The 13,205-nt window shown below is 52.3% G+C and overlaps 1 protein-coding gene across 1 annotated transcript in view; it reads left to right on the forward strand.

Moving 5' to 3' along the window:
• Positions 1-1,242: 1,242 nt before the first annotated feature.
• Positions 1,243-13,205, forward strand: part of HIP1 (huntingtin interacting protein 1) — a 44,037-nt gene continuing 32,074 nt past the window's right edge. The window contains exon 1 of the mRNA XM_084219262.1: positions 1,243-1,432. Within this exon, the coding sequence (XP_084075388.1) occupies positions 1,316-1,432 (117 nt within the window). The 5' untranslated portion in view covers positions 1,243-1,315. The remainder of the gene's footprint in view (positions 1,433-13,205) is intronic.

Raw genomic sequence — 13,205 nt, forward strand, 5'->3', positions numbered from 1 at the left:
TAGAAGTTGTATCGTTTCCTGTTCCACCCCCTGCTATGAGCACACCTTCTACCAGACCAGGTTGCTCCAAGTCCCGTGCAATGTGGCCCGGATAGCTTCCAGGGATGGGGCAGCCACAGCTTCTCTGGGCAACCTGTGCCAGGGCTTCAACCACCCTTACAGCCAAGAACTCCTTCCCGATATCCAATCTAATTCTACAAAAATCTCTGATCAGAGTGACAGGACCAGCGACATAGGCTCAGATCGGGTTATAAAATACAGTCCAGTTGTTCAGGGGAAGCAAAATCCTTCTCTCACCTCTCCTCTATTCTTTTTCAGACACCTGTAACCACATTTTGCCCCTCTGCCAATGCTTCACCCTTCCTGCTGGGCTCTGCCAGCTGTGCCTGCAGCATCCTCCTCCAGAGCTCCCACCCACAGCCCGGCTCCCACAATGGCAAAGCCTTACACAACCCTTCCGCAGGCTGCCGGGGCCCTGCTGGCGCTGACAGACGGCGGAGCCGCCTCCCCCCTCCCGGCCCCAGGCAGGGGGTGAGCCATGAACATCCCGTGCGCCAGGGGGGTCAGCTCCGAGAGGGGCCGGGCTGGGCCTGGGACGGGCGGCAGGCAGGGGGCAGCGGTGCCATGTCACCCCCGTGGTGACACTCTGGACTCGGCTGAGGGCCCGCAGCCTCGCAGGCCGCACAGACGAACTGTAAGGACGTCGGCGGCCTGCGGACCCGGATGGCTCAGCCGCGGCTCAGAGCCGTAGGACAGCGGCCCCCCGGGTCCGGCGGACCCCGCGGCGCTGCCCCGCACACGGCCGAGCCCCGCCCGGGCGAGGCCCCATCCCTGCCAGGGCCCGGCATCGGCGGCATCGCCACCGCCGCCAGGGGGCGCCGCGGCCCGAAACGGTGAGGGGCGGGGCGGGACACCGAAGTGTGAGCGGCAGGGTCGTGGGCCAATTACAGCAGGGGACCGCGCGAAGGCGTGGCCGCAGCGCTTGGGTGGGCGGTGCTAAGGGCGCGGTCCCTTAAGGCGGAGCAATGGGCAGGGGACTCTTGGGGGACGGGAGCTAGCGTTGATTGGCGTCCAGCTGAACCAATGAGCTGGGCGGTCGCCACGCAGAGGCTGGGCCTTCCCGGGGGCCGCTCCTCCCCGGGGGCCACGCCGAGAACCAATGAGAGCGAGAAGTGGGGCCGGTGGGCGGAGCTTCGTGTGGAGGGGTGGTGCCCCGCCGTGAGTGGCAGGTGGGCGGGCCAATGGCGCGGGGCCCGCGCGGCGGCGGCGCTGCGCGGGTCGGCGAGGCCGGGGCGGTGGCGGGCCCGGCGCGGCCATGGACCGCGTGAGCAGCACTATGAAGCAGGTGTCCAACCCGCTGCCCAAGGTGCTGAGCCGGCGGGCGGGCGGCGGCGGCCTGGAGGCGGAGCGGGAGAGCTTCGAGCGCGCCCAGGTGCGGGCGGGACGGGGCGGGGGATGCGAACCACGAGGAAGGGAAGGTGCCAGCTGAGGGGGCGCGGCCGGGCTGGGGCGCGGTGCGATGGGAACGGCCCGCCAGGTACCCGGAGCGATACAGCGGAGCGCGGCCGTGCCGAGCGGGCGGGGTTCGCCACAGTGGCCGAGCTCATTTGGGTGGGCGCGGTCAGGCAGGTGAGCCGGGGGCGGGGACAGCTCCGGTTGCCCGGCAGGTTGGTGTTGGCACAAGGGGCGGAGCTTGGGGCGGTGGGCGCGGCCGGCCCCGGCCGGTGGGCAGGGCTGGCCAGGTAGGTGGGGATCGGCGGGGCGGGGTTGGCCTCACCCACCCGGGGGGACGGTGGGTCGCAAGGGGGGGACAGAGATGGGGACCCTCAGGGCTCCATTCAGCTGGCGCTGAATCCTGGCCTTAGAGGAACACCCGGGGACACCGGGGTGCAGTGGCCCCCGGGGTGCCCCAGCCCAGCAGTGTCTGCTCAGCCTGGCCTGAGATGCTGCGTCTCCAAGCCCAGCCACAGGCAGGCATCATGCCCAGGACAGTGCCACCCTGTCCTTGGAACCGTCCTGAGAACACATAGCCTGTGTCTTCACTGGCTGGAGGGGACAAGGAGTGGCTCTTTGGCCAGTCACCGCACTGGATTCTGCTCCAGTGTCACTCAGGGACCCCAGGTGTGTCCCTGCAGGTGGCTCCTGGGAAGAGGCACCAGTATGTTGAAAAGCAGCATCCAGAGTATCCGAATGGGGCCCTTCACTCAGGTTTTAGGTGATGAATTGATGTCCTGCACAGAGGAAAGGTGGTAGCCAAGCTGGAGGGGCAGCAGGGGTGCTTTGGTGGAAAAAGCTGGTGATTTGGGGAAAGGATGTGCTTGGAGCAGCTGGAGATATGCCTGGACAAGGCATGGAGGGAGTGAAAAAAGAGGGGTGGTGGCAGAGGGAGCTGGGGACAGCTTGGCCCTGCTCCCTGTCCCGGGATGGAAAGTACCAGTGAAGCAGAGCTGTGTAGACCTACTGCAGGAGAGGAAGGGAAACTGAGGCAAGAAGCAAGGGTAGAAGTGGCACCAGTGGGAGCAGACTTGGATGAACCCAGTGTGGGAGCAACATGTGGGAGATAGCTTAGGGATGGAATAAACACCAAGGATCATGTCTGAGGGAGTTTTGCAGGAAGAAAATCCACCAGGCTGTGAAGTTGGAGGCAGGATCATGTGCAGGGCTCTGCTCACCTCCCTGCTCAGGTTGCCTCAGACATCAATTATTTACTCATACTGCTAAAGGTAGGAATGGAACTGGTTTGCTCCTGGAACCTTCTGGCTCCTTGTGTCAGCAACAGCCCTGTGTGCCTGGAGCTCTCTCAGGTTCCTCCCGAACTCATGGCTTCCCTGGAATGGTCAAGTAGAGAGGGCAATGGGGCAGCACCACTCCCCACATCACTATGAGATGGATTTTGTCTTCCTCATCTGATTTCCAGACTAATGACACTGCATGGCCTGGCTTTTCCTTTTTCTGTGCTTCAGCTCCATGCAATTCCCTTTCTAACTCTTTTTTTTAGCCCTCCTTTTTGTTTTTGTTTTTTTTTTTCTTCCCATAATTCTCTCTCTCCAGTTTAGAGAACTTGCCAGGCACCCCTTAGGTCTTGGTCATACAGTTTTTGTCCAACTTCTTCTTTCTGAGGTTTTTTTTAGAGAAACTTTGTGGGTTTGGGGTTTTTTCTTTTTGAAAGTGACTTCTTTTAAGAAAACTTTCATCTGTTAAATGGCTTTAAAATGAAATATTTCCCTCTGTTTTCAGCATGTACAGACTACTTCCCTCCCCTCCAATCCTGGCTGTCTCAGGGCAGCAGCACATGCATCGCAAAGCCTATTTTGGGCTAAAAGAGCCCAAACAGGCAGAAAGTGTGTCCCAGTGGGTCTTTGGGGAGCCTGAGGAGCACCTGCTTGGGTTGGCAGCGCCCAATTTCTGTGGTCTGAGCTCAGTCTGGAAGAACAAGAGCACCCTACCAAGCTGTGGTGGTGGCAGGACACCCTAGTAGTGGGGAGGTCTGGTGGTGGGGTGTTCTGTGGTGGTCAGATGTTTCCATGGTGGTGGTAAGCTGGTGCTGGCATGGTTCCATGGTGGTGGGATATTTTGGTGGTGGAAAGCTTCCATGGTGGTGGGACGCTTCCATGGTGGTCATTAGATTGCACAACGACTCTGCCCTGACAACCTCCATCTGTTGGCTTGCAGACAAGCAGGAATAAATTTCCTGGTGGCCTCTCTTCTGCTCCTACAGTTGTTCAAGTATCTCGATTTTCCTGGGAATGCAAATGTGGGAAACCTGAAGACATGCCCAGACGTGGTGTTCCTTTCATGCTGTCCTTGCTGCCTGCTGGGCGAGAGCAGCTCAGGGAGAACAAGACACAGCCAAGGACTCCTCTCTTCCTTTTCTGTTAATGCTGATAGTTTTCATAGGAAATTGAGCAACGGGAACACAAAATCCTGCAGTTCTGCTGCCATCAGGATGAGCTGGGTGCAGCCCCACCATGGGAGTGTGAATGGTTCAATGACTGTTCCCCCTTTGCTGGTGTTTCATGTGGTGATTCACCATTCATCACCTCAACCTTGGCACAAATCTTTGGGCACAACAAAGGTGACCAACAGAGGAGAAAAAGCACCAAAAGTGAAAATTCTTCCATATTCTAAGATAAATGTTTGTGGTTTACGTGGTGGGTGATGTTTGCATTCCCTCCAAGTTCTCCTGGTTGGATTAAAGGGTGTGTCCTGGAGCTGGAGCTCTGCAGGGAAGGTCTTCTTTGGGTAGTGCTTGGGATCTTCTCTCCTTGGAACCTTCCCTCCTTCTTCCTCTTTCCACGCTGTAATTGTCCACAGCAGACATCCTTGTGCCATGATGGAGCCAAGGACTGAAATTCCTTCTGTGCTTGGCTAGTTGGCAAAGACTGGATGTTCAACAATCGGATGAGCCAAAGTGTTGAGGGTGAAATCAGAGTTGGAAGGACACAGGACTTCAGTGGGGCAGGGATGATGCTCCAGGGGTGATGTCCCAGGCTCTCCTGCTCCTTCACTCATGTTTTAGATTGCCATGGGATATTTCCCTTTATTCCCAGCAGGGGTATGGCCAGCAGGGCATCAGTGCAAGTGCAGCTGCAGACTCCCAGAGGTGGTACATGACATTCCCAAGCAAAACAACAGCTGACTTCTGGGAGGCTGGAGGTGTGGAAAGATCCTTGCACAGCTCAGCTCTCCTGCACCTTCCTACTTTTTGTAAACCCATCGCTGGATGGGGCAAAAATGCTCAGACATCAAAATTGAGGGAAGTGCCCTTGAAGTTGCAGCAGGACATGCCCTGATCTTTTGTCCTTGTCCCTGACCTGGGTTTTGGGTGGAAGGGAGGCAGCATATTGTGGTGGTGTGTTATCATCTCCTGGGCTGCAAAGTCACCAAATAATTCTCTTGTGTCTCTCATCCTGAGCACTGCTCCAGTGCCCAGCTGCACTCCATCAGGAGCTATCATGTCCCACACCACTGCAGGCTGCCCTGAGTCTGTGCTGTGCCCCAGGGATGAGGACATGAGGTGGAGGCAGTGCCTGGGGCTGTGGAGGAGCTACAGAAATTCCATGTTTGTTTCCCAGAGCTCATGGCTGCTGGGGCTTTATACCAGCCAACGAGGCTGCACCCCCAGCATGGTCCCTTCCATAGGGACAATACCCAGGGTAATCCATCCTGACACGGGTGAGGGTTGGGTGGAGACGCTTCTTTAAAATTCCTGCAGAAAATCTAAACATTTTAAATTTTAGGTTCTTTGGCTACAGTTTTTTTTGGGGGGGGAAAATTCAGGGAGTAGCAAAGGGGAACAGGGACCACTTGGACTGCCCATGGCTGCCACTACCTCTGGCACATTTACACACTGGGTCCTTAGGACTGTGTGTGACAATAAAAGCAATTTATGACTCAGAAATTACCCTGCAAAGACATTTGCAGCAGAAGGTGACTGCTGGCTACGTCTCCACTCCTGCCATCAGAGTCCCCAGGGTGGTGCTGGGGATATCAGACCCTCCTGCTAAGGATTTCCCAGTGGGAAGGAGTGGCATTTTCATGTCAGGGAGATGCAGAACTCTGAGTGCAGCTGATGCCACATCTCAGGAAGGTTTTAATGTCCTTAGTATGAGCCATCCATCAGGGGCTGCAAAGCTGTTTTGCTTCCTACCTTGCTGCTGGAGGAGACTTCTCTAAAACCAGGTGCAGAGAAATGATGCAAAAGAAAAAGTATTCGGTGCAAATGAAATGGATTTTTTTCTCCCTCAGTGTCAGTTAATAAATCCTTTTGATATGTGAACCCAACTTTTTCACAGCCAAATGCAGGTTAAAAGCAGCTTTGTGCCCATCCTGTCCCTGCCATGGGCTGTGCCACCTCTGGGCCGTCATCACAGCTCCATTAATGCAATTAATCCTTTTCTCCCATCATTCTTATAAGTGAGAATATGGTCCTCTGTCTTCCAAACACAGCAACCCAGCTGATTGCAGATCAGACCCAGCTCGGTCCAACTCACAGTTGCAAAGGAAATACCATTTACTACTGAAAAAACCCCAATTTTTGTGGTTCAGATGCTGCAACCACCAGCAGCTTTGCCAAGAAATTCAGTTCTTACACAGGAAATGAGGCTCCTTTCAAAGCACCAAAGTGGGGCTATATATATACAGCCTCTCTGAAAAGATATTTAAAGAAACATATTGACACTAGCAAGAACAGGAAAAAATAGCTCCTGGCTGTGGGGAGTGAGGGCTGATGGCAGCTGAGCCCATCCTGGGGGAGTGGGTGGTACAGGGGATTCATTCATGGCCCTTTCATCTCCTGGAAAAGGAGCTCCTGGGTTTGGTGCTGTGTGAACCCCCGTGCTTTTGGTCTCCTGGCTTTTACTAGGAACTAGAGGTGCTGGGGATTGAATGCAGCTTCAGCAGTGAGGTAATGAGTCATCTCATCTCTTTTCAGAGTCCCTCTTAGAAACTTATTTCCATCCCCAGGGAAAGAAAATAGTTTGCCTTGTACCAGATATGGAGCTGCTTTTCTCGTTAGTGCACGCAGGGATGGAGGGGTTTAGGAGTTTTTTTTAGATATAGAAATATCTATTTTAGATGCAGAAATATCTGAGTTTTTTAATGTGGGGATGGGCTCCAGAAGCAGCTAAGCCTCAGGAGGATGAATAGATTTGGTGCTGAAAGTACTGCCACCGAGTCCAGGAGCTTCTGTAGCTGGGAAAACATGATGGTTTTGGACCACCAAGTGGCAAGGGGGAACCTTGCCTTGAATTACACCAGAGGCTGAATGGGAAGATGGGGATGCTGGGGGATGAAAAACCCCTTTCCCTCCCACTCAGCATGTACTTTCCCCCCAAGGATGTCCTGTGCTAGGTGTGCAGGGGGGTTCTTGCCCTCTGAAATTTATCCAGTTTAACTCCATCCATCTGCAGAGCTGAGGAGAAACAGCCAGGAAAGCAGAGTTTTCACTAAATTCCCCATCAGAGGACTCTGGAACAAGTGTGGTCCCCTCTGCTGCTCCTAGCCGTGACCCAAGTCCAATGAAAACAGTCAGGAAGGGCATGTGGGATGTGGGCATCTGCCATGAGGAGGGGGTGACTCATCCCAGCTTTGCTCTCCCAGAAGAAAAAACCTCTGAACAGGCGCTGGAGCTGCAGGAGGGACAATTTTGGCTGAAAGACTGAGAATCCAGGGATGGGGAAAAGGTGCCCAGTGCAGCCCATCGCATCATCCCATGTATGTAACAAGCGGCCAGGATGAGCATCGCCTGCTCCAGCACTGTCTGGCACGTGGCACTGCAGCACAAGCCCCAGCGCCTGGGGCCTGTGCCCATCCTCATCCCATCACCCGCTGCTGGCTCTTTACCCTCTGAACCTGGGACAGAGCGTCAGCAGCTGGGAGTCATACAGCAGCATGAGGGCCGGAGGAAGGGCTGGATCCTGGCCCTCGTCCCTGCCAACAGCTTGGCTGATTTATTTTGCAGTCACCAAATAAGAAAACTTCCTGGGGACAGCCTGTTCCCTGGGTGACAGCAGAAATAGGCAGCACAGCTGGTGTTTTAGCCCGGATGTGCAAGTCCAGCCCACGGCTGGACTAATTGTACGTGGTGTGCTGTTCCAGGCTAATCACAGGGCAGAGTAAATGATCCCAGTCTACAGTAGAAAGGTGAATTATTCTCTCAAAGGCATACACAGATACTGAATAGTTTATTATGGACTCACCTTTAAAGTTCAGCTTGTTCCACTTCCTGCCGTGGGCAGGGACACCTTCCTAGACCAGGTGCTCCAAGAGAGAGACCAGGTTGCTCCAAGCCATGTCCAGCCTGGCTTTGGACAATTCCAGGAATTAAAGTTGAGCTGTTGGAGTGAGTCCAGAGGAGGCCACAAAGATGTGCTGGTGCCTGGAGCCCCTCTGCTCTGGAGATAGGCTGAGACAAATGAGGGTGTTCACCTGGCGAAAAGAAGGCTCTGGGGAGATGTTAGAGCACCTCCAGTGCCTAAAGGGGCTCCAGGAGAGCTGGAGAGAGACTTTGGAGAAGGGGCTGGAGCGACAGGACAAGGGGGAAAGGCTTCAGATTGACAGAGCGTGGATAGATATGGGATGCTGGGAAGAATTCCTGGCTGTGAGGGTGGTGAGGCCTTGGCATAGATTGCCCAGAGAATCTGTGTCCGCCCCATCCCTGGAAGTGTCTGAGGCCAGGTTGGATGGGGCTTGGAGCACCCTGGTCTTCCTTCTAGTGGAAGGTGTCCCTGCCCATGGCAGGGGGTAGAACTGGGTGATCTTTAAGGTCCTTTCCAACCCAAACCACTCCAGTATTCTGTGCTATGTGAGTTCAAGCTTTCCTTGTGCTCTTCAGGCCCGGTGGGCCATGACTGCTGAGGTCTTCCCACTGATGCCATTCCCTGTTTTCGGGCTCTTAGGAGGAGAGGAGGCAATTCCTGGGTCTCCCTGAGGTTCTGGCACAAGCACCATGCAACACAGTTTGCACTTACGAAACCCTGTATTCTTGTTCACTTCCATGAGAACATGGAAAAAACTATTTTCCAGCCAGCATCTACTAATTCAAATAAAGCACGATGCCACAGGCTCTCTCAAGAGTGCTGAGCTGCTCACATCCGTCTTTTATTCCAATAAAAGAGACAAATGGTAACAATAAGCAGCAAGTCTCCAGGCTGGCTGGCCCTGGCAAAAGAAGCCACTTCTCCCAAAGGATCCCTTTTTCTGATGGAAGTTTCCTCTTTCCTGCATGGGCAAGCGCTTGGCACAACAGGACTGAACACCCACCGGGGAAGGGCACAGGCTGATAGTGTTAAACTATCAGGGATTTAGCGTCATCACACATGTAGGGATGTGTTTTTTGTTGATGGAGTGATAAAATTCTTTTTTTGTTTTTTAAAAAAGGAAAAAAGTTTAAAAGTTTTTCTTTTTAATTAGGTAAAAAGGTACTTCATAAGACTTTAGGGTCTTCACTTCAAACTTAAGGATAGTTAATTGGACAGAAAATAAAAAGTCTCACTTAAGTAATTTATTAGAAAAAGAAGAGAACAAAAAGAAATAATTGTTTGTGTGAGGTGTTTTATTAGGAGTAAGAGCTTTTTGTCTTAGTTTAGGGTTGTTTTTTTTTTGTACAGAGTTTTATTATTTTGCTTTTTATTAAAACTTTTTTGTTTTCATCACTGCCACAGAAGCCATCCTGCTAATTTTATGCCATCTGAAGTAGCCGAGCTATCTCAGGTATGATAGAGATCTCCCAAGAGCTTATAAGACCTGGCTCAAAGAGACCCCTATATCACCCACAAAGCTGGCTACCTGTGAGACTAGGTAAAAATGGCATCTAAAATTATGGAAATCTTGGAATAAAGTAGCCACAGCTCAGCAGGGTTTTATTAGTTTGCTCCACTGCCAAGTAACAAAGGATCTTCTTCACCTCAAGACTCGAGTGTGGCACATTGGGGCAGCCTCAGGTACCCTTGAACCTGAGTTTAATGGCCAAACCATCAAACCAGTCTGGCAACCTCCCTATGAGCTGACTACAGCCAGAGGAACTCTGCAGCTGCCTGATTCCTCAGTCCACAATGTTCCCAGCCCATGGACTGGTACTTTCTGCATTGGTGGGAACAAAGGCATCTTTTTGGTGGAGCACCAAACTTCCACAACCAAGGGGCAGGAGGGGATCAGTGAGTGAGTGCTGAGCACTGTGGAGGGCACAGGCTGCAGGACAAAGCTGATGGACATTCCCAGCCCAGCCCATGGTTAGGACTGACACCCTGTGTTGGCCTGAAGATGTTGTTGGAAGCCATGGCCAGGGTCCAATTCTGCAGCAGATACAGAGCTGATCCCATTATCATCACACAACACCAACCACAACCACAACCACAACCAGCCTTTAGGACATGCTCTGCATTGGTGTGAGGCGTGGCAAGCTGGAGATGTGTCCACCAAAGAAGGGACTGAGATTCTGCAGTTTTAAAAGGCAGCTCAATGTGCTAAGAGACTGTTCCAAAACACTGGAGTTAGGCTGGAGGATCTTTAAAGATCATCTGGTCCCAGTCCCCTGCTGTGGGCAGAGACATCTTTCTCAGGATCAGGCACCGGGAAGGCTCTTTTTAACTGCTGAAAAGAGCAATTGGCATCTTCTGCACAAGCCAGATATGGCCCTTAGATCCCCAGCCTGATCCTGGTGGAGTCACTGTTCTTCCACAACCTCTGCATCCCACCTCTAAATGAACTAAATGCAACCTCTGCATGCCACTGAATAAAGCATGGATCACCACTCTGGCATCTCCATGGGCTTGGCAGTAGGTCACACTGCTGCTGGCCCTCACCTTGCTGATCCATGGGCATCACAGAATCCTTTGGATTGGGAAACACCTCCAAGGTCATCGAGTCCAGCCTGTGACTGATTCCCACTTTGTCACCCAGCCCAGAGCTCTGTGTGCCATGTCCAGTCATTCCATAGACACCTCCAGGGATGGGTGCTCGACCACCTCTCTGGGAAGCCCTTTCCAATGCTGGACAATGCTTTCCGTGAAGAAATTCCTTCTGATGTCAAACCTGAACCTCCCCTGGTCCAGCTTGAGGCGATGCCCTCTTGTCCCATCTGTTGTCCCTCTCATCCTGAATTGTGGTTACCAAGTGTGCCAGCTTTAGGTTGCTCCATATGGACTACCTAGTCCAGCTCTACAACCCTTGGAACTGCTCAGGAGGAAAGTCCCACAAGGCCAGTCAGTGGTGTGAGGACATCTTCTGAGGTTTTAAGGGAATGCTGAAGTAGTGACAGAGGAAGACTTTGACTTTCTGGGTGTTGAAGAAGTCAGTGTATGCTGGGAATGGCTGTGCCAGAAGAGGTGCTTCTTATGCACTAAGTCAGTGAAGCCATTGAAGAACTCATCTCTTCGGGTGGTGCTGTTCCCAGTCAGTGACCTGATGGTGTTTTTCCAGCCAGGAATGTTTTGTGCACTTCACTAATGGGAATGAAATGTTCCAACAGTCTGCAAGGTTTGGCTGCTTCTGCAGAGGTAAATACTTATCTGGAGAGGGCAAAGGTGGGTATTCCTGGGCTTGCTGAATTTTATGGTCACCTGGAACTCACATAGTCCATCCTGTCCTGCTAGGATTCATGGAGCAGGTGTCAGGTGAGGGCTGTTAACCCTTTCAGCAGCCTGGGGAAAGGGGAGCTATGTTTTGGTGGAGCTCCTTCCACCTTGTGGTCCCAGGGGACACTCCATGCTCTGTCCCTGATCACCATGGTACCTTTGATCCTTCCCAAGCACAAGGAACCCAGAATTGTGTTGGGGTGATGAATGGGGCCAGTCCTGGACCATCTCCTCACACAGGAGGGGTGAGAGGTGATGGGGTGCCTTGGGACATGGCGCAGACAACATTTTCGTGGGTGGGATCCAGTCTGGAATTTCTGCTGTGCCTCCACAACTTTCCTTCCTTGGGGGTGCCTCAAGAGGTGGGTTGAGCAAGACCCTCTCCTGGCTTTACCCATGTCCTCAACAGGAGGGCAAACTGCTCCCTTGTTTGTCTTCCTGGCTCTTGCAGTCCCACTCCAGCTCTTTTTATAGCTCAGGAAGAAGTGCCTTGAATTTCTGAGTCGTCTTGGAGGCCAAACACACTGGGAGGAGTCGCAGCTAGAAATAGGGCTGCTCTCTGCTCCTGCATTCCAGATTTTTTATTTTTTTAGCTGAAATGTCCAAATTTGAAGAGTCCCATTGCCACAGGCACAGAACTGGGAACCATCCACATTTTTTCCATTAACACTGGATCCTTTCTCCTTTGCCTTATTTCCAGTGCTCTCACACCAGCCACTGAGCCCCGCCTTGGGATGATTTTCCCAGCAAATGGGGTCTGTCATCCCTGCCTGTGTTTTCTGTAACCCCCAGATTTCACCCCTCAACACAGCTGTTTTGGCAGGACAGCTCCCTGAGGGATTAGTAGTGTTTGGGGGGTGGAGGAGCAATCAGGTACCAGCCAAAGCTTCCGAGTGGTGAGCAAAGAGCTCAGACTAAATATCCAGCAATTTCTGCCTATGGAGAGGGAAGCAAAGCTTTGGCAGCAGCAGAGACACAAAAAAAAAACAGAGAAAAGGAAAGAGGAGAAATTGTTGGACAAAACCTATGGTTTCCAGCCCATTATTATCTGGGATCTTTGCTGTGGTGCTATGCTGGGGCAGGGGCATATGGACAGAGCTGTCCTGGCACAGCATTCACAGCATCCTGGGGTCAGCTCCTCTCTCCCACAGGAGCAGGGTATAATTGTGTCACATCTAGACTTTTCCATTAATCCCATAATACCTGGATACCATTGTGGGGCACACCCTAGCTGCAATATGCCCTTTGAGAGTTTTTTTAGCACAGAACCACTTTGGGTCCCTGCTGCCCCTTGTCTATTAGCCTCCAGAGTGCCATGTGTGTGCACCAGCATCTCTGTGAGCTGGGAATGGGATATGCCAGGGAAAAATAGATCTGGAATCAAATCTGAACCAATCTTTTTTCTAATCAGCCATCACATGGAAAAGACAATTAGCCAGTGTCTCTGTTAGATCTTTTATCATTTTAACCCTTTTCCCTCCTTTTCTGCAGCATTCACTAACTCTGGGAGTAGTTGCAATCCAACTTCTCTTCCCATCAGCAGGAAAAAGAAATTTTTCACGTGGTGGGAATGCTAAGAACTATGGATTCCTATCAGAGGGGTGAAGTCTGTCAGGCCCTTTCCTTGGATAATAAGCAAATTTTGGGTACTCATTCCCAGCACCTCCAAGGGATTCTTTCTTTCCAGCTGCAGCAGGAAGTGCTGTGATTTCTTCTTGGGGAAATAGCAAGCATCTCATGAACAGGGTGTGTAGCCATGGTTGAGGTCTTCTGCCTCTTCTTCCCATGGGTATTTCCATCTTTCCCAGCCCTGGAGGGTAAGGATGGTGCTCAGCTCCTTCCACAGCAATCCCTAGCTGGTCCCACAGCCTGGATGTTTCAGGACCTGGATGTTTGCTTCTCCCCTGCAGATGTTCCTAGTCCTGTGTTTAGGTTCAATGCTCTTCCAGAAAGAAGCAGCATTTGGAAATTCCCACTGATTGTCCCCACATGGATTTGTTTCTCTGCCTCACCAGGGTACAGCAGAGGAACAGGTCGTGGTGGTTAAGGTGTGATCAGGGCTCTCTGGGTTGTTTCTGCTAATATCATACAGCAGATTTCTTGCACATTTTTCTTTATTTATGCAGAAAT

Source organism: Fringilla coelebs (assembly GCF_963513975.1).
Source record: "Fringilla coelebs genome assembly, chromosome: 20".
Lineage (NCBI taxonomy): Eukaryota > Metazoa > Chordata > Aves > Passeriformes > Fringillidae > Fringilla > Fringilla coelebs.